General features: G+C 41.5%; 1 protein-coding gene across 1 annotated transcript; it reads left to right on the top strand.

Moving 5' to 3' along the window:
* The first annotated feature begins 751 nt into the window (after positions 1-751).
* On the top strand, positions 752-22,974 carry LOC144536775 (transient receptor potential cation channel subfamily M member 4-like). The gene is made up of 28 exons (XM_078280048.1): positions 752-1,061; positions 3,693-3,754; positions 4,694-4,871; positions 5,828-6,008; positions 7,665-7,834; positions 8,020-8,188; positions 9,230-9,294; positions 10,594-10,827; positions 12,117-12,219; positions 12,313-12,434; positions 12,979-13,263; positions 13,393-13,494; positions 13,604-13,732; positions 13,967-14,096; positions 14,398-14,543; positions 14,861-14,973; positions 15,071-15,187; positions 15,332-15,378; positions 15,492-15,730; positions 15,960-16,075; positions 16,618-16,750; positions 16,843-17,017; positions 17,250-17,415; positions 17,533-17,714; positions 17,982-18,114; positions 18,202-18,274; positions 20,211-20,297; positions 20,420-22,974. The coding sequence occupies exons 1-28, from the start codon at positions 993-995 to the stop codon at positions 20,486-20,488; spliced, it is 3,795 nt and encodes a 1,264-aa protein (XP_078136174.1). The 5' UTR covers positions 752-992; the 3' UTR covers positions 20,489-22,974.
* Positions 22,975-22,978: the final 4 nt, after the last annotated feature.

Raw genomic sequence — 22,978 nt, 5'->3', positions numbered from 1 at the left:
GGACAAAATAAGACATTTGAGGATGTCATCTTGGGCTTTTGGGAAACACTGATCCACATTTTTCACCATTTTCTGACATTTTCTAGACCAAACAACTAATCGAGAAAAAAATCAACAGGTTAATCTACTATGAAAATAATCGTTATATTATTCATATATAATATTAGCTTTGGTGCTTTTTAGCAGAGGGCCCTGGACCATGTTCTTGGACTCAGGGACATTGAGAACAGTATATTTCTGTCATAATTTTAATTTCCTGAACAAACACATATTCTGATTGAAATCTGATGTTGAATCCAGCTTTTACTTCCCTTGATGAGTAGGGATTGAGGCTTTTTGTAAATCCTGACCTGAGTCTGTATTTTCAGACAACCTTCAGTTGTGCTGTCTGCTACAGTGATGCCAAAATGTGTCTTCATCAGTGGCCAAGAGCATTTCCTTTCTTACTTTAACTTCACCACATCAATGGTGCAGCAGGCCTACACAAAACATTTTTACTCTTTTAACCTTTTATCATATGTTGACATGTATTTATGTGAGTTGCATGTGTGTATGTGAACGTGATGAGCACCTCTCAGGTAGTGCACCTCATTTTGTAAATGCAATGACAATAAAGTAATCTTCTTAATCTTATCTTATCAAAGAGATGTGATAGTAGGGAACTTGTTTGGCAGACTACTAGCAGCTCCCACCCCAGGTATCCTATACCATTTCCGGGGTTCTGAATGGCCACTCCTTTTTAAAAGTTTAGAGCACGGTTTATATACAGCAATTATAGCCTAGGCTACTATGTGTGCCTCAACCACACCCTCACCTGTAGCTCTACATCCGTTTCCTCTCGGACTGCTAAGAAAACGTTTGAGAATGGCATTTCCATAGTTTTAGGTTTATTCAATTTCGGCAAACCGGTAAATAAGCCTAGGGTCAGAAATAATTCCTGAAGTCGTTTCCTGCCGCTATCTATTAAAAAGTCGATCAGAAAAGGAAACAACATGGGAGACACAGGAGAAGAATTAGTCGACGGCGGAGACCAAATATGCAACGTTAAATCTAAGGACCAGGTATGATTGTAACTCTGCTTCTGTTGTGATGTCATGATTGTCAAAGTGCAATTTACAAAGTGGAAGTTGTGGCTGTCAGTTAACGTTATTCCCAGAGGCTCTGAGTCATGAGCAAGTTTGCTTGCTGGACGATACGTCATTGTAGTAACATGACACTCAAAGTTTAGGGTTAGTGGGAAAACCGAGCAACTGTCGCTTTGCGTTTGCGTTTGTGTTTGAGTGTGTGTGTGTATCTATTTCAAGAGTGTCTGTTGACTAACTGTATACTTGTCAAACCGGCGAAAGTTAAGCTAACGTCGGTTTACTTAGTTGCGGAAAAGACGGACAGGACAAACTCTGCATTCACCCATACACCCTAATGCATAGGGTGTTTATGTGTGCCTTGGAATATAAACGCAGCGAGAAAATCGAGAAAAAAAAAAGCATTTTGTTCCGCTGATTCACCACTTTGTTCGGCGACTCTTCGTTCACTCAGGTAGCCTACGTTAGCTGTTTCATGCTTCTTGCGGTCGGTCTGGTGCCTCCAAGATTTTGTAACAACACGACCGCGTTGCAATGATTGGCTACTGGAGAGAAGAAGAAGTCCGTTCTTTGAGCCACTCTGGGCGCAGCGCCCCGACCGCAAGAAGCATGAAACACACTCAACTACTGACTCTACAGTCGCTACTGCTGCCAGTTTGCCCTAGTCACTCTTGTCAAACCAGTCTGAGCTAGCCACTCCTACCCTAGCAAAAACGTTTAGCTGCTACTCACGTCAGATGTGTGAGAAGCAGACATAAGCTACAACCCACGGATATCAAAGGCAATAAAAGTAGACCCACTACTCAAGTCCCCATACGGACCAAAGTATGGTGGTGGACTGGTAGCTGGAGAGGTGCTCTTGAGCAAGGCACCACACTCTGACATCTCTCCTTTAGTGCATGTATAGGTACTGAGCATGTGTGTAATTCAGGCCTGTGTGTAATAACAACAGAGTGAAAAACATTGTAATTCCCCCTTCCAGAATTAATAATTAATAAATTTATTATTAACAAGATGTAAAAGTTGGCTCAGTTCCAAATATTTTCACTCAACAAGCACTAGTAATAACAGTTATTACAGTATGTCTGCATTCTGTTTAGGCGTGCCAGTTCCAGGGCTCTAGTAGTGGGCCACTGGCTCACTAGTCACCCTGCCAGACCTATCTCCACAGCACTGTAGATACTTTCTAGTATAGCTCTGGACGCAGCGACGGTGGCTCTGCACAATAATCTCGGGAAGGAACTTGTTTTCGTGGAACATTTGCACCCCACAAAAGAAAACGGCACATACAGTAAAATATTAAATTAAGTTAACTGTTCACACAGTACTACAGTGTACCTCATCCACAGCCATCTCGCCAATCGGTCCCAAAACGTCCCAGTTAGAGAGTAAATGCCGTAAAACATATTCTTTGTAAATCTTTACAATCATTCACCGAAAGAACCAAGCAGGCGTGCCTTGTTGCACGATTCAAATTTTCTTCACAATTTGCCATTTCCAGGGTGTATCTTGCTAGCGCGAAGTTTGTTGTTGTTTAGCGAAGGGATTTTGAGAACGGCAACACAGAGAGTGAAAGGTGAGGGACGTGATGGATATCAGCCTTTATCCTGGAAATGAACTTTCATTGATGTAGACTACTAGCTCACTGACAGGGATCACTGGCATAACTAAATGGAACCGAGCCATCATGTTTGCAGTTAAGTTGGTTTAACACTGCCCCGTGGAAACCGCTGCAGGGGCGTTTCCCAAAAAGAGTTTTCTAAAAAAAGAGTTAAAGCTTTAGTGCGTAACTTTTTGATATTATTGAATGTCCGTTACATTCAAGCCATTGCCAAATGAGTTGCTATAAAGCTAATTAAGACTATCAGCTCACACAACTCCGTCTGTATTTCTCAGTATGGCTATGCTCAGAAGACTGTGGCGTCCGGTAACTTTCCTGCACAGAAGCTCGAGTGAAGATAATTACCTTTTCTGAAGAGTCCATCATGTTTTTATAATCCTCCGTGTCGTCTTTGGCTACCAGCAACTGCGTGGAGGAGGGGTGGGGGTGGTGCACGATCACCGAAGGCTTGTATCATGTGGACGTGCCGACAGTGTTGTTGTCATTACTTAGAAACTATGCACTATAGCTTCAAAAATGTGTTCACATTATAAAATGGCTATGACAGTGGATCAAAATGTATTTCTTTAAATGAAAAGAAACACTTTATATTATATATATTTAAATTCAAAGTTCTACAGAGAGTCCAGTTTTAAAAACAAAATTCCAGTAGGGCTCTTTTTTGTTGTACTGCAGAATGTACTGTATGCACTGAAGATGCATGTGTACAGTAGTGGCCTACGTGCTCACCACACACACTCTCTTACACGTCCGCTTAAACCCGAGCTGAAACTACAGCACCGCGTCAGAAGTCACAGCCAGGTGTTTAGGCTCATCATATCTCACCAGTCTATCACCGTCTCTAAGCCAAAGTCAACATTTCTCACTTTAACAGTTTCCTAGCCGCATGATTTCCAGGCATATAAGGGTAGGGTTGGAGTTAAACTTCTTTCAAATTGAAATAACCTGTATATCATTTCAGTGTATTTACCTGTTTAAAATGTTTTCAGACTTGGATCCCCAAAATCATCAAGAAAAGAGTGTGCACCACCTTTGTAGAAGATTCTTCCAGGTAATGTGAACTCTGTGGAGCACACTCTGATAATATCAAAAGCCCGTCTATGGAAAGCCTTTTCATTCCCTATTCAGCCACATTGTACCGAATTTGGTTGCTGTTCCACCAGAGTTCCACTGGGGGTGATCGCGGTCCACTGCAAAATGAATGGGACTCTATGGAGCTAGACGGCTAAATTTGTCTCTTTTGCCTGATTGTCGTTAAGAAATCTCAGATTTGATTGTAGTTTTTGCAAGTTCAACATGGATTATAGGTTGAAAGTTGAATGAATGAGTACTTAGGTCCTTTTTGATTTCTTACAGGTTTAGTCGTTATTGCCCATAACACGCTAGCATTCTGCTAATGAATGCTGATTGGTCAGTGAAGGACTGACTACGATCGGAGATCCCGCTTGACGGCATCCGAAGCAGAACTAGAATGTCAGAGGGAATATTTCGATGTGGTCTTTAAAACATTAGCAGACCTCTTTCTAGCACGTGTATTAACAGGGAGAGCCTAACCTGTCAGCTGTGTTGTCGATGCTTCGAAAGAACAAAGGAAGCGACTCAGATATTGCCGTAAAGCAGTATCTCTGGCCGTATATGTGTATGACGTCATTGACATTTTAAAAGGCTTTTTAGAACAAAAAAGCAACTTTAAATCTTTTCTTAGCCTTCCCTTTCTAGACAAATTACTAGACAAAAAATTATATCCTGAGAAAAGTGGATTTTGAGGGGTATAGCTCCATAGAGTCCCATTCATTCTGCACTGGCCTGTGAGCGCCCCCTATATGGAACTCTGGAACTGCAACCAGTTCAGAAGCAGGAAGTATCGAGAGTGAAACTTCTTCCCTTATTAGAAATTCTTTGTAATATCTCTATTTACTTTGGGGGAGTGTCAAAGAATGATCATGTTTTTTTTAAATTTTTGCATGCATAATCCTCTCACCTCTCTCAGTAATGGCGCGCGCTGCCAGTGTGGGGGTGCAAGAAATGCCCATGGCTCTGTGGCTCTCGGTGACTATTTCAGCACAGCGATTGTCAACCACTGGGACAGCGCCCAGCACTCCTCTGAATACCCGACTGATGCCTTTGGAGAGTTGCAGTTCGCAGGAGCCAGCAAGAGGCTTAGCTATGTGGGTGGCCTATCTCTTCTGTTCTCTGAATGGCTCATTAAATGCTTTAGCGTTTACAGTATGATCAAATCTTTCGTGTTTTAAATTTTAAAAAATGTACTGGAGTTTATGCACTGATCTGATACCACGTAATTTAGCCCCGAAGAAAATCTACTTTATGTAAAGTGGTTTATTTATATTCTTTTTCCGTTATGACTGACTGTCAAACTGGATAATAAAAGAAAGCTCTATTGCATTCATTGTTTGTGTTTATGTTAGGGCAGGGCAGTATATTGATATTGTATCGATAAATGAGGCTAGATATTGTCTTAAATTTTGGATATCGTAATATCCTGATATGATATGTCTTCCTTGTTTTAAAGGCTGCATTACAGTAGAGTTATGTAATTTTCCGGACACACCAGACTGTTCTAGCTGTTCTATTATTTGCCTTTACCCACATAGTTATTATATCAACATAACTGATGATTATTTATCAAAAATCTCATTGTGTGCATATGTTGTGAAAGCACCAGTTGTCAACCCTACAATATCGATATCGTACCAGGCCGTACAACAAAGATAGAAATCATATCACATCCATACAGGGCTAGTAGTATACAGCTGGCTGGCCGATAAGCAAGTTTAGGTTTTAGTATCGGGAAGCAAAAATGGTATCGGACCATCTCTAGTTTTAAAGACAAATGCCAAATAATGATACAAATGCACCAAGACCTTTTATTAGTCAGTACATTGCTTTTCCTAATCTTTAACCTACTGCTGCACCTGAGTAAACACACACACAATGCACTGAGAGTGAGATCACATTTCTATACTGAGAAGCTCCTTCATCATGATCCTAAGAACTTGTAGTATAAGCACTTGTTTTGATACTTAAATTAATTATCAACTTCTGAAATGTGGTTGTTCCTTTTTAATCAATCAAATGCCTATTTTGTCTCTCCTGGGGATATCAGTTTCTGCGTCTGTCATGGGACACACCCCCGGCTGTGGTCTACACCCTGATGACAGCCCACTGGGCCCTTCCTATTCCTAACCTGGTGGTTTCTATAGTGGGCGGAGAAGGCAGTACAAAGGTGAAGACTTGGGTGCGGGAGGTCATCAGGCAGGGACTGGTGAAAGCCTCACAAAGCACAGGTAAACATATTGTGAAAGCCAACTGTAACTTTGAAGTAGCCAAACAACCACTTCAAACACTGGTACGCAAGTTGATCATAGGTCACATGCCAATAAACAGTATTGTTAAACCCATATACAATTAAATTTATTTTTATTTATAGTATCAAATCATAACAAGAGTTATCTCAAGACACTTTACAGATAGATTAGGTCTAGACCGGTCAGCATATGTCATGATTTTACAAACTGTTCCCTTTCAAATTTAAAATTATTTTGATTGGTGTGCCTTTTTAATTTCAGGTATGCAGGTTGCGTTGCATATAGTTTGCATATAGTCCTTTTGAATGTATTTTAAAAAAAAAGTCTTAAATGTAATGTAATCTTAAATGTTCTGTCTTAAATTTTCCTCCTGCCTGCCATAGACAGATATGGTAGTTATACTATGTGTTTGTATCCGATTGCGTCGTGTTAGCAAATGTTCTACACCACATGTGTCAAACTCAAGGTCCGCAGGCCAAATCTGGCCCCTTGCAGATTTAGATCCGGCCCGTATATCAATTTGTTCTACACCTAATGAACTAAAAGTGGGATAGTTGTGACAGTGGATTGTGCGTGCTGGAGGCTGTTTTATCCTTTGACTGACCGACTGACGGCTTTTCAGTTTTGTATATTTCTGCTTGTGAATCTCAAAATGAAGTCAGTTCCCTGTAAAGATTTCTAAAAAAAAATAGACTGATTTCATTCATTTATTTTATAAGCACATACATCCTACTTTATTAGCAGAGCATTACTACCTTACCAGAGCAATATTAATAACGGAATATGCAAGGGAGGGCAAAAGCCTAAAAGGCTTATCAAGGGTCTCCCCAAGTTTGGCTGAAAAACAAATAAAAAAACAATAAACTAACTAAAAATATGTAGTACCATTACCATGACTCCCTGGGGTCCGATCCTAATTTGGTACTACAATGGCCATTTCCTCCCGAATACTGTGCCAATGGCAGGTGGCACACAGCGATACTGATCTCCCGTCAACTGAGCTCACTTTAACAAGCTGTTCTCTCAGAGGCTCCCGGTCAAAGCAGAGGTAATAGACAGGCAAAAACATTCAGGCATATTGTTGGTAACACACTGCAGTGTGTATCAACACAGACTCTATGCAAATATTATGTAATAAATATTACAAAGCAGACTTTTAGAACTTCAAATATTGATCTGTGGGTGGCTTGTTGCTCGGAGGTACAGTGGTTGCGCCATAACCACAAGATTGACGGTTCAACGGCTCCTCCGGCCACATGTCAAAGTGTCCCTGAGCAAGACACTGAAGTTGCTCCTTGGATGCTGTATAAATAGCTGTCCACTGCTCCTAATACTAGGATGGGTTAAACTGCAGAAATAAAATTTCACTACATTGTACTGTGTTTTTTTTGTTATCTTATTTACATTTATTATAAAATCAAGAATATGTAAGCTAATTTACATCCAATTTCATTATTTAAGTGGCTTGGTGATGTCCTTGATAGTACAGAGGTAATTGAGCCATTTTTCAGGCATGCAATTCTGGCTTTGAACTGCAAAACTCTGTCATGACATTTCTCTTTCTCACAAGAACTTTCCTGCAACCAAAAAGTTTCTCTGTTGTTCTCGCACTCACTGTTTGACTGCTCTACCCAGGAGCGTGGATCATGACGCCAGGCTTGCGTGAAGGTGTTGGCAGGTGTGTCGGAGAGGCGGTGAGGGATCATGCCACCGCAGCCTCGTCTGTGTCCCTCAACAAGGTGGTGGCGCTGGGCATCACCTCCTGGGGCCTGGTGCATAACAGAGAGCAGCTGGTCAACCCTCAGGTTGTACAGGCACTCCCATACTGTATTTACAAATGTACCGTGCAAAAAATATCTTGTTTACTTGTATCAGGCAACAATTTACACACTATATGTATCTTGGTATCCACCAAACCCAGGCCTCCAATGTATTAACATTAGTTAAGGAAACCCTGCTATATCATATCCCTGGATTCTTCCTCTTGCAGGGTAGCTTTCCTGCTAAGTACCATATCCAGAACATGTCCCCGGACACTCGCTACCTGGACATCAACCACCAGGCCTTCCTGCTGGTGGATGACGGGAGTGTGGGACCTAGAGCAGAGACGGGGTTCAGGGCCAAACTGGAGGACTACATCTCCCACCAGCGCACGGGTGGTGAGAGATGGAATTATGAAATATAATGTTTTGCATTGTATGTAGAATCGGAAAACAGGAATTGTTTGCCATGGACTCTCTGACAAAAATATGACGCTTATGACTGGAGGAAGTAGGCCTAAACATTTTTTGTTGTTCCTTTATTGGTATTGCCAGATATGGGAAACCAGTGTACGTGCATGAAGAATGATAACACATTATCTTGGCTGATTTTGAAATAGCAGATCTTCAACTTTTTTCTGTTGCTATTATCTCTGGTTTGCCTTTAATAATATTCCGAGAATGTATTTATTTGGGTAAACTGTATGTAAAAACTGAGATAGGTCTCAACTATACAATGCTCTCTCAACCATGAACATTCCATGCACAATTGTCCCTGATTTCAAGCTATTTGGCCCTCTTGTGGTGATCTTTGATTATTGCATGTGACGATAAGATTATCCTTTGGTATTACATGCCGCTGCAGTAAATTTCAGACATGGCTCTTTAACATCTGAAATCAAGCTATTTAACAAGGTGCTCTTTCTGTGTCTATTGCGTTAGTCTATATCCTTGACGTTCCACTTCCGGGATTTAGGCCTGATGTTGCCTTGGGCTTCCTTTGTGTTGGCATTTTAAACTCCAGTCGATATATGAGGACTATGGTTAACCTTTTCTCAGATCTCTGCAAGGTAAATCCAGACAGCTAGCTAGATTTTCTGTCCAATTTGAGTTTTCTGTTGCATGACATAAACAACTTTTAAACTTTCACATGTTCCACCAAAAGAAGTTCCTTCTGAGCCTATTTTGCAGCGGCACCGCTGCTTTTCTCAGTTGCTTAGCAACGCCCAAGACGATTGTGATTGGTTTAAAGAAATGCCAATAAACCAGAGAATGTTTTCCTCCCATGCCCGAATGCTATGTGAGTAGCCAGACTCTCCTCAAGCGCACTTTGGAGGAGGGTCTGGCAAAGCGAGACTATGTTTGCGTTAAAGTGAAGTCTATAAAGAAATCATTTACAATTGCACTGTATGAATTAACTGTAAAAATGTATTTTTGTAGGGACCAGCGGCATAGACATCCCTGTCCTTTGTATGCTGATATCAGGGGAGGCAAGCATGCTGGAGGTACAGTCACTGCTTTTTTTATGTTTCTTGATTACCACAAAGAAATTTTATTAGGTCAGTTTTAATGGTTTACTTTATTTATTTATTTATTTGACAGGGACAATGCGCAGTATGAGCAGTACCAGAGTTAGCTATAAGCTCCTTTTCATCTGTAGTCCCTGGGCACCTAACACTGGAGTATTAAAAAAAAACGTTAACACAATGGGAAAGGATAACAGTCCAATTTCACAGTATAAAACTTCACCATCACAACATAAAAACAAGACACTCCGACAATAAAAAAACACAACATTTTCACAGCATTAAAACACCACAACAATAGTACCAACAATAAAATCACAGCATTAAAACACCACTACAACAGGACTTCATAACATTAAGATTAGCTGTTTGGGTTTGTGCTTGATGGGAACATGATTGGGTTGATTTCAGCCATGATTTCATCTTGAATTTAAAACCAGCAAAGCTGTTCCATTCTCTGATCTCTCTTGGTACTGAGTTACAATACTTTGTGGCTCTAATAGAGAAGACTGATCTGCCAAACTCAGTAGATCTGTGCTGTACTGCACAGTCACCTCTGTTGGTCGTCCTAGTTCTCCTCCCATTGTCTGAACGCAGTGATACAAACTCATTTAATGGAGGAGCGCCAAATCATTAATTACTTTATAGACTAGACTAACATCAGCAAGAAACACAAAACTGGCAAAGGTCATGAGGTTATGTCTTTGAAATATGTTACAGTGGTGATAACTTGATGGCTTTTTGTGTCCAATGCCTTGAGTGTTTGTTTGTAAAGTGTTTGCAGTGGAGCAAGTGTTGTTTTTCCAGCTTGTGACCAGCTTGTGATACAGTATGACGTGTGAAAGAATCATTGAGTGCATATAAGGTTTTACTGCATGTAAGGGCAGCTGGTTTCTAATATATCTAAAGTTCCTTAAATTACATTTGACAGTTTTACACACCTGTTTCACACATTTCTTAAATGACACAGTCTGGATCCTTTCCCACTTAACAATGATATCTGGCTGACTTCCAATTTTTTTCTATTATAAAATACATACAGGCAGTTTTACTGATGTCAAGTGTCAGGCAGGACTCTGAGAGCCAGTCAGAAATGTTGGCCATTGCTGCTGTTAATTTACCTGCCACCTCATATCTATCTTTTCCATGTGCAGGGATGACTGTGTCATCTGCGTACATTTCGGTGTCAACTTCTGGACATACAAACGGCAGATCATGCAGATATTATGCCTTTGTATTCTGTAAAAAATGTCTCTCTGTTATCCTAATTTCTATCAGAGAGTGGATCTTTCTCTGAAGACCTCCATGCCTTGGCTGGTGCTGGCTGGCTCTGGAGGCCTGGCTGACTTCTTGAACGATGTCTTGGAGAATCTGTCATCATCCCAAGTTGGCCAGTCTTCCAGCGAGGTAGATGGTGAGGCGGGTCCCAGCGAAGATCTGAAAGACAAAGTGGCAGAAAGGGTTAGGCGGCACTTCCCTTCTGAAGCGGAGTCAGACAAACTAGTTGAACGGGTAAGAGCTGTGGGCCGAGACACGTGTTGTCATGTGACATGCAGAACAGATAATCAAGGATATTTCATAATATAATGGGCAGATTGCAAATAAACTTGCTGTACGTATTTATGCTTCCAAGTGGACAAAGTATTTTTTTATTCTACCATAACCCTCAGAGCAAGCTTATACTGTTTAGCCTTGCTGCTGCTGATAAGGCTCCAAGAACAGCAAAATTATCAGTATGTTGCTCATGTCATCCAACACTTCATAATTGTTGCATGTAATGAGCATTTGTTGACTCTCTACTGTGCCTGTAGATGTAAAGCTACTACCTGTGAGTTAATTGCAAATAGCAGCAAGAACTAAATAGCAGCAAGCTGTCTCAGAAATGTGGGACAATCTGAGACAGCTTGCTGCTATTTAGTTCTTGCTGCTATTTGCAATTAACTCACTCACAAGCTGTGGTTTGGAAGTCAATTTTCATATGGCATAATTGGATTCTTTTATGTAACACGACTGAAAAAGGATTGGCTGCATTGTGTGTAGTCAAAACGGATCAAATGCAAATGCACTACTATTTTATAGTGATCCTCCAGGTTTTCCTGAGGACAAATCACTATTATGTTGTGTTCGCACCAAGGCAAAGCTAATATTAGCCTTGCTTTAATCGGGTGAGTTTGACTGCGGGATCATATTGGGATCATGTGTTTTGCTGGTTTGGAGCTTTTTTAATTGCAATAAACCGATAAAAGTATGCCGAAATAACAACATCATGATGCGCCTGACGCCTGGTTGTGAACGCGCCGTTACACACTAGAAATGTGACTAGAAAATTCCCAGAATGCAATGTAAAAAGCTGATCTCTCTTTTTTGAATGGAAGTGACCTCAATACATGTTCGCTTCTCTGCTCTCCCAGCACACCCTCCTCACAGCTGCAGCTTTAAAAAATGATTTGCTGCGAGTTTGATTTGACGTAACATCATCAACTCCACTGCTATGAAATGCTTTGCTGCTTTGTGAGTGTGGCTGGTTATTGATTCATTCAGTGTCCTAATGATTATTAAATCTGCAATGTAATAACATTATCAGTGTTGTGATTTTCTATCTTTTCAACTCGGGAGGATTCTTTTCTACTTGCTGGCCAATTATTAACACTTAACGTTATCATGGATTTGATAATACCCTTTGTCACCAAATCTTTTTCCATCACTATCTGTCTGCTTAGTCTCTTTCTCAGTATCGCCAAGTATTATGCTCATATATTCAATATTCCTGTTTGTCTTGTATCCTTGTTCTGGGTCTCCAGGCTCTGAGCATCTACCAGCACAGAGACTTAATTACAATCTACCATGGAGAGCAGGACAGCCCAAATGAGTTTGATACGCTCCTGCTCAAATCATTGGTGGGAGGTACATCCATCTAATTTAAACTATGGATATTGCTGTTTTAGGTGGCAACATGTCTTTATTTTGATGTTTGTTGTGTAATTCTGTGGTTTTCAGCTAGTAGGCACCGTGCGTCAGAGGAGGACAGCCCTTACAATGACGAGCTGAAGCTAGCCGTCACATGGAACAGGGTTGGCTTTGCCAAGAGTGAACTCTTCAATGGAGACATCCAATGGAAGGTGTGTGTGTGTGTGTGTGTGTGTGTGTGTGTGTGTGTGTGTGTGTGTGTGTGTGTGTGTGTGTGTGTGTGTGTGTGTGTGTGTGTGTGTGTGTGTGTGTGTGTGTGTGTGTGTAATTATTTTTTTTTACTTCTAATAATAATTAAGTACATATAGTATCAGAAAATTACTTTTGATACTTATTTACAGTAAATATCAGCTACTTCAAGACTTACTCAAGTAATATTCTAAAAGGAGACTTTTCTGGTAAGATACTCTTACTCAAGTATTGCGTTCAAGTACTTTATACAAGACTGGTATAGGACAGCTTAGACTTTAAAGGGGAGAGAGAGGGGGAATGACATGCAGCAAAGGGCCACAGGTCGAAGTCGAACCCGCGGCCACTGCGTCGAGGGGTAAACCTCCTATATATGGGTGCCCGCTCTACCAGGAGAGCTACCCAATAAAACATGTTTAGCCTTGCTGTGTAATGGCATTGTTGGTATGAAATAAGTGAAAATGTATTTTTAAAATCTTGTATTATAACCTTCACCCAATCAAATAGTATGAAGACTTGGAAGACTCCATGACAGATTCCCTGATCAATGACAAGCCTCAGTTTGTGCGTCTTTTCGCTGAGAATGGCCTCAACATTCTGGACTACCTGACTTATGGCAGGCTGGAAAGCCTCTACCGCTCAGTGGCTGAAGGGACGGTGCTTTACCAGCTACTTCAGCACCAACTAGCGGAGCGGCTGGGAACCGCAGCTGAATCAAACCGGCAGTTTTCCCCTTCCAAAGTGGCAAAAAAGAAAAAAAAGAGTGGCCCAGAGGAGATCACCCTTTTTGAGGTTTGTTTTTTTATGATGAGAGCAACATGCCATGCCTCTGATCTAGTTTTGCAATCAAAAACAATGTAACTAAAGCTTAAGTTTACACATACACCTTTGTTTGTTACTCTGCCCCCGTTTTTCCCTCAGGTTGCAGAGCTCCTGGAACTGTTAATGGGTGACATCTGCCAGCCGTTTTACTACGATGCTTTGGGCTTAGAACAGACCTCAGTCAAGAGTAGAGCTTTTAGGGTACTCTTAACATTTCTTAATGTGTAGACATATATCAAAACCAATGAACCACTGCCAACTGTCCCTGTCAATCTCATACCCCCTGCCCTTCTTCTTTTCTTCCTCCCAGCGTGCCAGTAAGCTGCTGCAAGGAGACTGCATGTATCGCAAGAAGCGCTGCCTCTTCCCCTGGGCTTCACTCTTCATCTGGGCCGTCCTCCAGAACCGCAGCGAGATGGCCACTTACTTCTGGGAGATGGTAAAACTTTTGAGAGCTACAGGAAGCAGAAATTTGTTGTGCGGCTTTATGAAATAAGAATATGACAATCCTCTATGCTCTTGGTGCAATCAGGCTCACAACTATGCCTGCCGTAGCACATACAATTCTTTAAACCAACTGACTGACATTAGTAAAATGTTCATGAACATCCTCTTCATTGCCAAATACTGTATCGAGTTTGTATGCCCTGACTTCCTTTGCCGTCTCTCCCAGGCAGGGGAGTCTGTGCTGAGTGCTCTTGGTGGCTGTAAGATTCTGAGGGAACTGTCCAAGCTGGAGACGGAGACTGAGGCCAAACTGTCCACAAAAGACCTGGCCCAGAGGTTTGAGAACCTGGCACATGGTGAGACCATAAACACACCATCTGATTTTAAAAAAGGTGCAGAAAGGATGATCAGACATTACATTTCACATCCTTATTGTTCTGGTGTTATTTGGCCACTCCTTATGAGTAAGTTAAGTAACATGTGAGTGAATTTAGATGTACGCTGTTTATTCAAGTATTTATGTTGCTTGTGGTAATGGGTATGTTTTTGAATTCCTTGTCAAATGAAGCAATGCAGTCACGTCCCTTGTATAATTTTCAGAATAAGGACTTTCCATCCAACCAAATTATTTATGCACTTGTCTTTCCCTTTCCTCAGATGTTTTCGGCTCTTGCTATCGGAGCAATGAGAGTCGCTCATTCACCCTGCTAATTAGGAAATCTCCAGTTTGGGGTGGTACCACCTGCCTCCAGATGGGCATGGGCGCCGACGCCCGACTTTTCTTCAGCCACGACGGAGTACAGGTTTGTCACTGTTTTCACACCTGTGTGACATATGTAAGGGAGAAATGGAACCAAGTCACGTTGTGGCAGTTTGACCAGTTACGTTTGTTGAAATCGCATAAATGAAACCCTTCCATTATATTGACATACATGTTCTGCCAATGGTTAACTCAGAATGTGGAGCTTAAATAGTCTTTGCTTCTTTTAATTAATTGTAACCGTAATTGCAAAAAAGAGCATGGGCATAATTAAGGAATAATGATATAATTATAGCCACTTTATATTACGCAAATGAATTGCAGTTGGTGAAAATGGTCTAATTGTGTCTTCTGGTCCAGGCTCTGTTGTCCCAAATCTGGTGGGGTGACATGAAGAGGAACACGGAGGTGTGGAAGCTCGTGCTCACCTTCTTCTGCCCCATCCTCTGCTACACCAACTTCATCTCCTTCAGGTAAAATTCCCAATAGTATTATTATTTATTTATTAGCATTCAGAAGATTTGTAAACATTTCAGGAGTGATACTTTACACCATACTCCAACCTAACAGGAAACAAGAGATAGAGGAAGAAGAGGAGGAGGGGGAGCCTAATGAGGAGGGGCTGGGCAAGGACAGCGACAGCCTCTACGGCAACACCGTCTTCTCTTTCGCAGACATCAACCACATGTAAGACTCTAAATAATTTTAAAGAGATTTGGCTTGTCAAATGGTGAGGTTTTGCCTTTTACGACACTGGCCTCCCAGTTTTGAATGGACATTACTTCATTGATGTAGTGTTTATTCATTAAAAATATGTAATTGTTGTACCAGGGAAGTTGATTCACCAGGACAAAACATCAGGACAGCAGCCATCAAAGGTGAGTTCTGTTTGAAGGCATCATCTCTGAAAAAGATGCAGGAATAATCATTTTCAGTTATGACTGAAAGAAGCTACTTATCCATGTCCAATAACCTTAACCTTACTTAACAGGCAGACTCCACTCTCACAGACCCCCAAAGCGTCCATACATAGTGTCAAGATGGCGACAGTTCTGGTTTGCACCTGTCACCACATTTTTGGGCAACGTCCTGATGTACTTCCTCTTCCTCCTGCTGTTTGCGTATGTTTTGTTGGTGGACTTCAAGCCTTCGCCTGCCTCTGGTCTGGCCGTCTCCGAGTATGTACTATACTTCTGGGTATTCACTTTCGTGTGTGAGGAGATCCGACAGGTGAGTGCTGCGAGACATCGTACTTGTATCAAATGTTATGCTTAATGCATGTACTTCACATTTAGCCACTGCAAAAGTAGATACGTGATAACATCACTTCACATTAAATGCTATGCCAATAGCTTTCTGAAAGGGATCATGCACAGATCAACACTGTAAGAGCTTTTCTGTTCATAGCTGTGCTTCATCTATGGATCTGTTAAGTTGATTGATGTTTTCTTTTCTAAAGACGTTCTTTTTGGGGTCGATGAGTTACCGTCAGAGGATCAGAGTGTACATTCAGGATGTGTGGAACAAGTTTGACCTCACTGCCATCACGCTGTTCATCATAGGAGTAATCTGCAGGTACACGCAACTACCACACACAGGACTGCTGCAGGATTATGCCAAAACCTTTCACAATATTATTTTAATGAGGTTTTCATGTTGCAGAATTCCACAAATTTGTTCTCAATGGCTTTGGCTCTTGACACCGTAAAACAGAGCAGTGTGTTGTTGTCTGTGTCACCGTCACAGGGTGAAATATTCACAGGTCAACCTAATTGAGTTTTCAGCTCTTAGTAGTTTGAGTTGATTACTGTGATTATCAGGGACTTTTTCTTTTTTTACTAGAAAAGCATACTGGTCAGAAATCAGACCAAAACGACGTCATAACAAATTACACACGTCACAGACATGTCTTAACTGTCCTATAAATCATGTCGTATATCCTGTTCTGAGTATGCAGACGCCCCTCACTTCCATCCTCAGTAGGATTCTAATTCCAGTTGTGAACCATTTTTAAAGTGCAGTTTCTGTATGATGTATCAAATGAAGCTTGTAGGATTGTTTTACAAGTTGACCACTCTCTGATTATCACATTTGATTTGCTTCACTCTGTGTTTCAGGATGTTCAAGTGGTCATATGGATTTGGCCGGGATGTCCTGTGTGTGGGCTACATGGTCTTCACCCTTCGTCTCCTCCACATCTTTGCCATTCACAAACAGCTGGGGCCAAAAATCATCATTGTTGGCAAGATGGTGAGAAACATTACCTAAGTTGACATCATACCAATGTTATTCAGCAGGATGTTGGCATTATAGTGACGGAAACTATTTCATCCTTTTTTTAGATGAAGGATGTCTTCTTCTTCTTCTTCTTCATGATGGTGTGGCTCATAGCATATGGAGTAGCCAATCAGGCTTTGCTTTACTCCTACGACCCAAACTTAGACCGCATCTTTCGCCGGGTTTTCTACAGACCGTACTTGCACATCTTTGGACAGATCCCTGTGGAGGAGATGGATGGTATAAGTGTTTGTGTTTGTGTGCCATGCATCTTGAGAAAATAATAGTTCCAGTTTTAAACCAGTCTAAGAATAATGATGTAGCCTGTACAGGGCATTTTCTATATCCATTGCAGCTTTTTAACAATCACCACAGTATCCCAATAGCAGATTTATATGATAATATCAAAAGACAGGACATATTTGATTCTTCTGTATACTGTATATGCTGTATATTTTTGTGTCCTTTGCAGTGAAAAAGTCGTGGGAAATGGACTGCACACATAACGTGACGTTGATCCAGAATGGTGAGGAGCCGTGCAGGACTCTGTCTAATAACTGGCTGGTGGTAATTCTGCTGGTTATTTATCTGCTGGTCACCAATATCCTGCTCATCAACCTGCTCATCGCCATGTTTAGGTAAAGAACAAAGAGCAAGGTTTTCATCAATCTGTCTCCATGGCTTCATCGACATGCTACAAGTTGTCTACAGTTCGCCATACCACTCTTTACACTGCTCTCTTTGTGTCCACCCAGCTACACCTTCAATAAAGTGCAGGCTCACAGCGACATCTACTGGAAGTTCCAGCGCTACAACCTGATTGTTCAGTACCACTCCCTTCCCTCCCTGGCTCCTCCTTTCATCATCCTCTCTCACATCAACATCTTTATCAAGAGGGCTATCCGCAAGGTGCCCTCTTTCAAGATCCTGCACTTTGGTCAGTATTTGAACAGGAGTCTTAAGTTAGTCTAATTAATGCTATAAAGTTATTGCGTAATTCTCCGAAACTAACAATATTAGTTGTTGCCTTTTGTAGCTTCCCACAAAATGCAGTATCTCTAATGGCAGAATCTAAAGGGGAATTGGATATTTTTTTGCTTCCACATCGGCTTCAACTCAGCCATGGTGGTTCCTGCTTGGTTTAGGAAACGCCATGCCTGAGTTGAATGATAGCAATGATAAAACTCTTTGCCTTTCTTATTAGTATTGCAGTTAAGAGGGAAAGCAGCTAACAGGCTAATGACGTGGGAAAACATTCAGAAGGAGGACTTCCTGTCGTCCCAGAACAAGCTCCAGAGGAGCTGTGACTCAGAGAGGCTCAAACGGATGTCCGTCAAGTGAGCACACCTTCCTGCACCAACACAGTATAATGGAGCCAAAATCATTTCACTGCTACAGAGTTGAATGTTTCCTTTTTCTTTTAGAGTGGATGATGTGCTTAAACATGTGGCTGAAAGCAGAAGCTTTGACCACAGGCTGAGGGCTCTGGAGAATGAGGTAAAAATGAAAGCACTCTTTTCATATCATTTAACTGTGTTTATCATTCTTTATCATGTATGTCGTTGTTGATACATACATGGCATTGCTGTAAAAGAGCTCAGTCAACCTCTCCTATAGAAAGGATAAAGGTCACCCATCTAGCTATAGCAGGGCTGGGTGATGTGCATCATGACAACTAGAACACTATGTTCTGATATTGATATCAAATATTTATTCATGAATGGTAAATCACATGTTTGTTAAAGGAATAGTTTGGGAAATGTGTTTATTTGCTTTCTTGCTGAGAATTATAAGAGAAGATTGAGACCACTCTCTCATCTGTAACGTCAGTGTGAAGCTACTGTACAGCCTGCAGATGGTTAGCTTAGCATAGTGACAGGGGGAAACAGCTAATGTAAAAATGTAAAAACAGTTTGCTGCTTAGCGGGGGTTATTTCTTGGTTTGAACCAGTGACTTCCTAGAGTCTCTGCTGGCCAGCCAAGAAATAGTTCCCGACAGCTTTGTGGGGCCAAAATGCTGGACCCCACAAGTTTAAGTTTAAGGGGCTAGGGAATGCATTATGTCAATGCCGTGTCCCCACAAAGCTAGTTCCACAACCGTGTGTGTGTGTGTGTACATTTCTCAAGTACTTTAAAAGTCATCTGCTTATTATTATACAATATATTTTACAGCATTAATTAAGAAAACATCCCACAGTATGGATTCAAAGATGTATAATTCACAGGAAATGTAAACATGTATTCTGCCCCCCCCAAAAGCCCAAAGCTGTCTCTCTATACTTTCCAACATTCCTAAGCCCATTTATTTCTATTGAAAACATCAATCTTTAACATGCGTATAGGATGTGTGTTGGCGGACTGGGAAAATAATTAATTTTTAATTTTTCAAGTCAATCTTAAAACAAGTTTTAGTAAATGAATGCACCTACGTATTTACATGCACTGTAGCTACCTGTACGTACAGTATGACCTGTGTACTACTAGCTAATCACTTCCTAACAACATGCTGCTCATTGATGTGTTTTTGGAGGAAGAAGATTTATCAGGCTGTGGTTTGGGTCTTTAATGGGTTTTATTGATTAAAAAAATACAGACTATCACCAGCCTTAACCTTTAATCGATTAGTAGTTTTTTAAAGACAGAAAATACAGATTACTTTGTTGCTGCATTATGACGTCACAATCACTACATTTGACTAAAATATCCCTAAAAGCATGTTTTGGGTGTATTTATATCAATATGGGGGTAATACTCACGTGTCCACTTCCATATAAATGATGTGAAAATGTACCCCAGCACATACAGTAATGCTATGCGAAGTCCCAAACTGGACACATCTGAGAATAACTTTTTTCATGTAAAATGTGAATATTTCAATGGATATGCCGCAGAGCTGGATGGCATCGCAGGGTGTCCGGTGCCGGACTGGAGCAAAGACCACTATAGGAGCCGTTAGCGCGGATACAACTGCCCACCGGCCTGGGAGTGCACCATCCCTTTATCACTATTAAATCACTGTTCTTTATTATCAACGTTTCATTCCTTTGAAGACATTTGGCAGAGCAGCATTGTCTTTTTTTTACCAAGTTGGATTGCTTTCGTGAACTTCTACTATCTAGCCTACTTTTAGTTCTCAAAACAGTCTGTTTCAGCCCCCCCACCCCCCTTTCCCCTTCTCACACAGCTTTTGTTCACGGCACTTTCTCCACACAGTGAAATGATAGATAATAGAAAACTGAATTGCGGCGCAGAGGATTTTTTTATTTATTTAGTTTTTTAAGTGCTTGTGCCGCCCCCCCCATGTGTCATGAAGAAATGCCGCCTCGGGCGGCTGCCCGCTTCGCCCGTGCCAAAAAACGCTACTGCTCTCAGGTGTCTTGGAGTTACTGTATGTCAATAAACACATTTTGGCTCTTTTGATCCTCCTTCTCAGATGGAATATTGTTCACATGCTCTCAGCTGGATTGTGGATACTTTGGCACAAGGCAGCACGTTCAAACCTTCTCGTCCTCCACCTACAGTAAGTGGTGCAAAATCAAAGCACACATTCTTCACAGAAACTATGGAGTGTTTTTTTGCCTCGAGTCATTCATACTTAACCTGTCCCCTCACTTACCATATTCTGCCTTTCCTCCTACACAGATGCGTCACCCTCGTCTTCCAGTTCCACCTGATTCAGCCTTGGTGATGCCTTTATCAGGGTTGGTATAAGACTCAAGAGCTTTTACTTTGGCTGCTCCCATGCTACCCACCCACTATTCCAAGGCAGGGATATCATACCGCCGTGCCTCCTCACTTTGGGCTTGATGCCCCGCCCACGCTGCTTAAGCTGAAAATTACTTTACAAAGTGTTTCACAATTCAGGATCAATTGATAGTTACTGTATACTTAAGATTATTTGTACTCAAATAGTCTTAAAATCATTGTTTTATTTGATGGAATTTGTGCCATCAAAAAAATGACAATACCAAAGGTCTCACTGTTTGCTCGCCATGTTCATCACTGGACTCTGTTACCAAATTGTTTCCATTGTTCTGAACTGAAAAAAGTGTATCAGCCATCACTACTTATTACATTGATTAATTATCAAAGCTGATTTAAAAAAAAAAAAACTTTTATTCAAATGCCAAAGTCAAGCGTATGCATTTATGAAGTGGAATAATATTTTATGTATCATGTCTTTATTGCTGTAGTTTTGAGCTGGTCGCTGGTTTTTAAGGTTCTTATATTGGTTTTTACTGCTATATTTAAAAGGGTGATAGAATGATTACAGTTCACAGTTCCTTAAAGTCTCCTAATAGGGTATGTAACATTGGTTGGGCTGAAAATGGCCCGGGTGCTGTTCTATGCTCCCTAATGCAACCCTGTGAAATAGCCCTAGAATGAAACAAGAGGTTTTCTCCCTTATATGGTATGCTCATGAATATTTAGATGAGCTGCGAGCTGATTCTTTTGGAACATAAAAAAGCTCCACTTCCAGACAAGGAATCACAACTCGCGCTGTAGCTAGTTCAGTGTCTCAGCATGGGGACATTTAGCGGAGAGTGAAGCCCACAGGCACACAGACGGAGAGCAGCACAACAGCAACACTTTATTCCTATGGGTGACGTGAAGCAACTTTAACGTGCCCGCAAAGCATCCTGGGAAGACGGCGCTGCATTTGAAAAAATGCTGTGCGTCAAAAAGCTGGCCGATGCCCATCTTTATGCAAATTAATCCGTTAAACGCGATGCGACTATCCAATAGAAGTAGATGGAAATCTTTCAAACTGACCTTTGTCGATCTGAAATGAAGACAGATTCAGCAACTGTATGGCCTATTTCTCGCTTAAAATGTTTTCAGAAACACCTTTCGGTGAACTATTTTCGTAAATTACGAGATCGTATTCTGAACGAGCCGCCATGATGGTCGTTTTGAAATTCAGGGGTAGCCAGACCCACGTGATGCGTTCGTCCAATTAGCTGCCAGTCAAGGATGTGGAGCATCAACCATGGACGTATTACGTCGCGACACCACGCTTCAGTCGTGTTGCCAAAGTGGATCCGCACTGTTAGATCCACAACTCCCGCTCCATTGCCCTCGGCCGGGCAGCCGCTGTCTGGCCGCAGATTTGTAAGTCTATCGGTAACGTTAACAGTATGTGACAGTGTGTGAGTCTAATGATGCCCGCTGCTGTGGCCCGCCATACGGGTTGAGCAGAGGCTGCATAGTTTCAACAGCGGGCAGCGGCCACACACACAGGCCGCCGGATGGTGTTGCTAAGAACTTGCATATCAGACCGGGCCTTGCGGCCTCGAAACACTACTGGCCCACCGGGAAAAGTCCAGACTCTCCCGATTGCCACTCCGCTACTGGTTAAGTGTATTATTTACATTGCAATATAAATGAAAACATAAATTAACGTATTAATATCAGGGAACATGCCTGCCACACTCGCAGTTACCCGGTAACTAGACCACCAACTACCGCTGACCTGACGGAGCTCCACAACCGGCAGCATGGTGCTCTGTACCCAGCGCACAGTCATCTTTTCTGGGGTAACTGAACCACTAACTAACGCTTACCTGGAGCACCATGACCGGCGGCAGCTCGCAATGAAATGTGAAAAGTGTCAGCATTCCCTGTACAGCCTGGAACACTACATTTACGACCGTGGTTCATTTTCAATATCCTTGAAAAACTTCCAAACTTTCTTCTTTGTAATTCCCCTGCAAGTGGTAAGCTCGCAGCTAATCTAGTGTCTGACATCTACAAGACCTACATTCAGAAGACCAGCTGGTCTCAGACCAGTGGTCTGTAGCTATGTAACTTTTGGGGCGTGACAAAGGTAGAGACCTGAGCCAATTAAGGTACAGCCACCGAGTTGACGTCAAGTATTAGCTTTGCTGGGATTCGCCCATTTTCAGAGGCAGTTTCAAATTGTGAGATTTGCAGAGGAAAGAGGTGTCAATGGGATTTTGAGGTTCTATGTATGTCCATGTTACCCACCGAACTGTCGTTATTCAACTATGTCAAGGTAAACTCGGTTTTGCATTCTATCACCCCTTTAAACTTTTGATAATGTTACATTTAGTGCACATTATTGTTTAATACTTTTGGATTCAGTTACTTTTTAGCAACCTTAAATGTTGAATCGTGAATGTGTATTGCTAAATTATATTATTCTGTTCAATAAATTGTGTATACAGTATAATGAATGAG

Source organism: Sander vitreus, chromosome 21, assembly GCF_031162955.1.
Source record: "Sander vitreus isolate 19-12246 chromosome 21, sanVit1, whole genome shotgun sequence".
NCBI lineage: Eukaryota > Metazoa > Chordata > Actinopteri > Perciformes > Percidae > Sander > Sander vitreus.
The sequence above is the reverse complement of the archived record's forward strand: the minus strand, read 5'-3'. Positions and strand labels throughout refer to the sequence as shown.

Excerpts from the sequence above, each read along its gene's own strand:
- LOC144536775 (XM_078280048.1), top strand. The coding sequence starts at position 993 with ATGGGAGACACAGGAGAAGAATTAGTCGACGGCGGAGACCAAATATGC. Across the intron at positions 12,220-12,312 it reads GCTCAAATCATTGGTGGGAG|CTAGTAGGCACCGTGCGTCA; the intron begins GTACATCCATCT and ends TGTGGTTTTCAG. Across the intron at positions 13,733-13,966 it reads CCACTTACTTCTGGGAGATG|GCAGGGGAGTCTGTGCTGAG; the intron begins GTAAAACTTTTG and ends CGTCTCTCCCAG.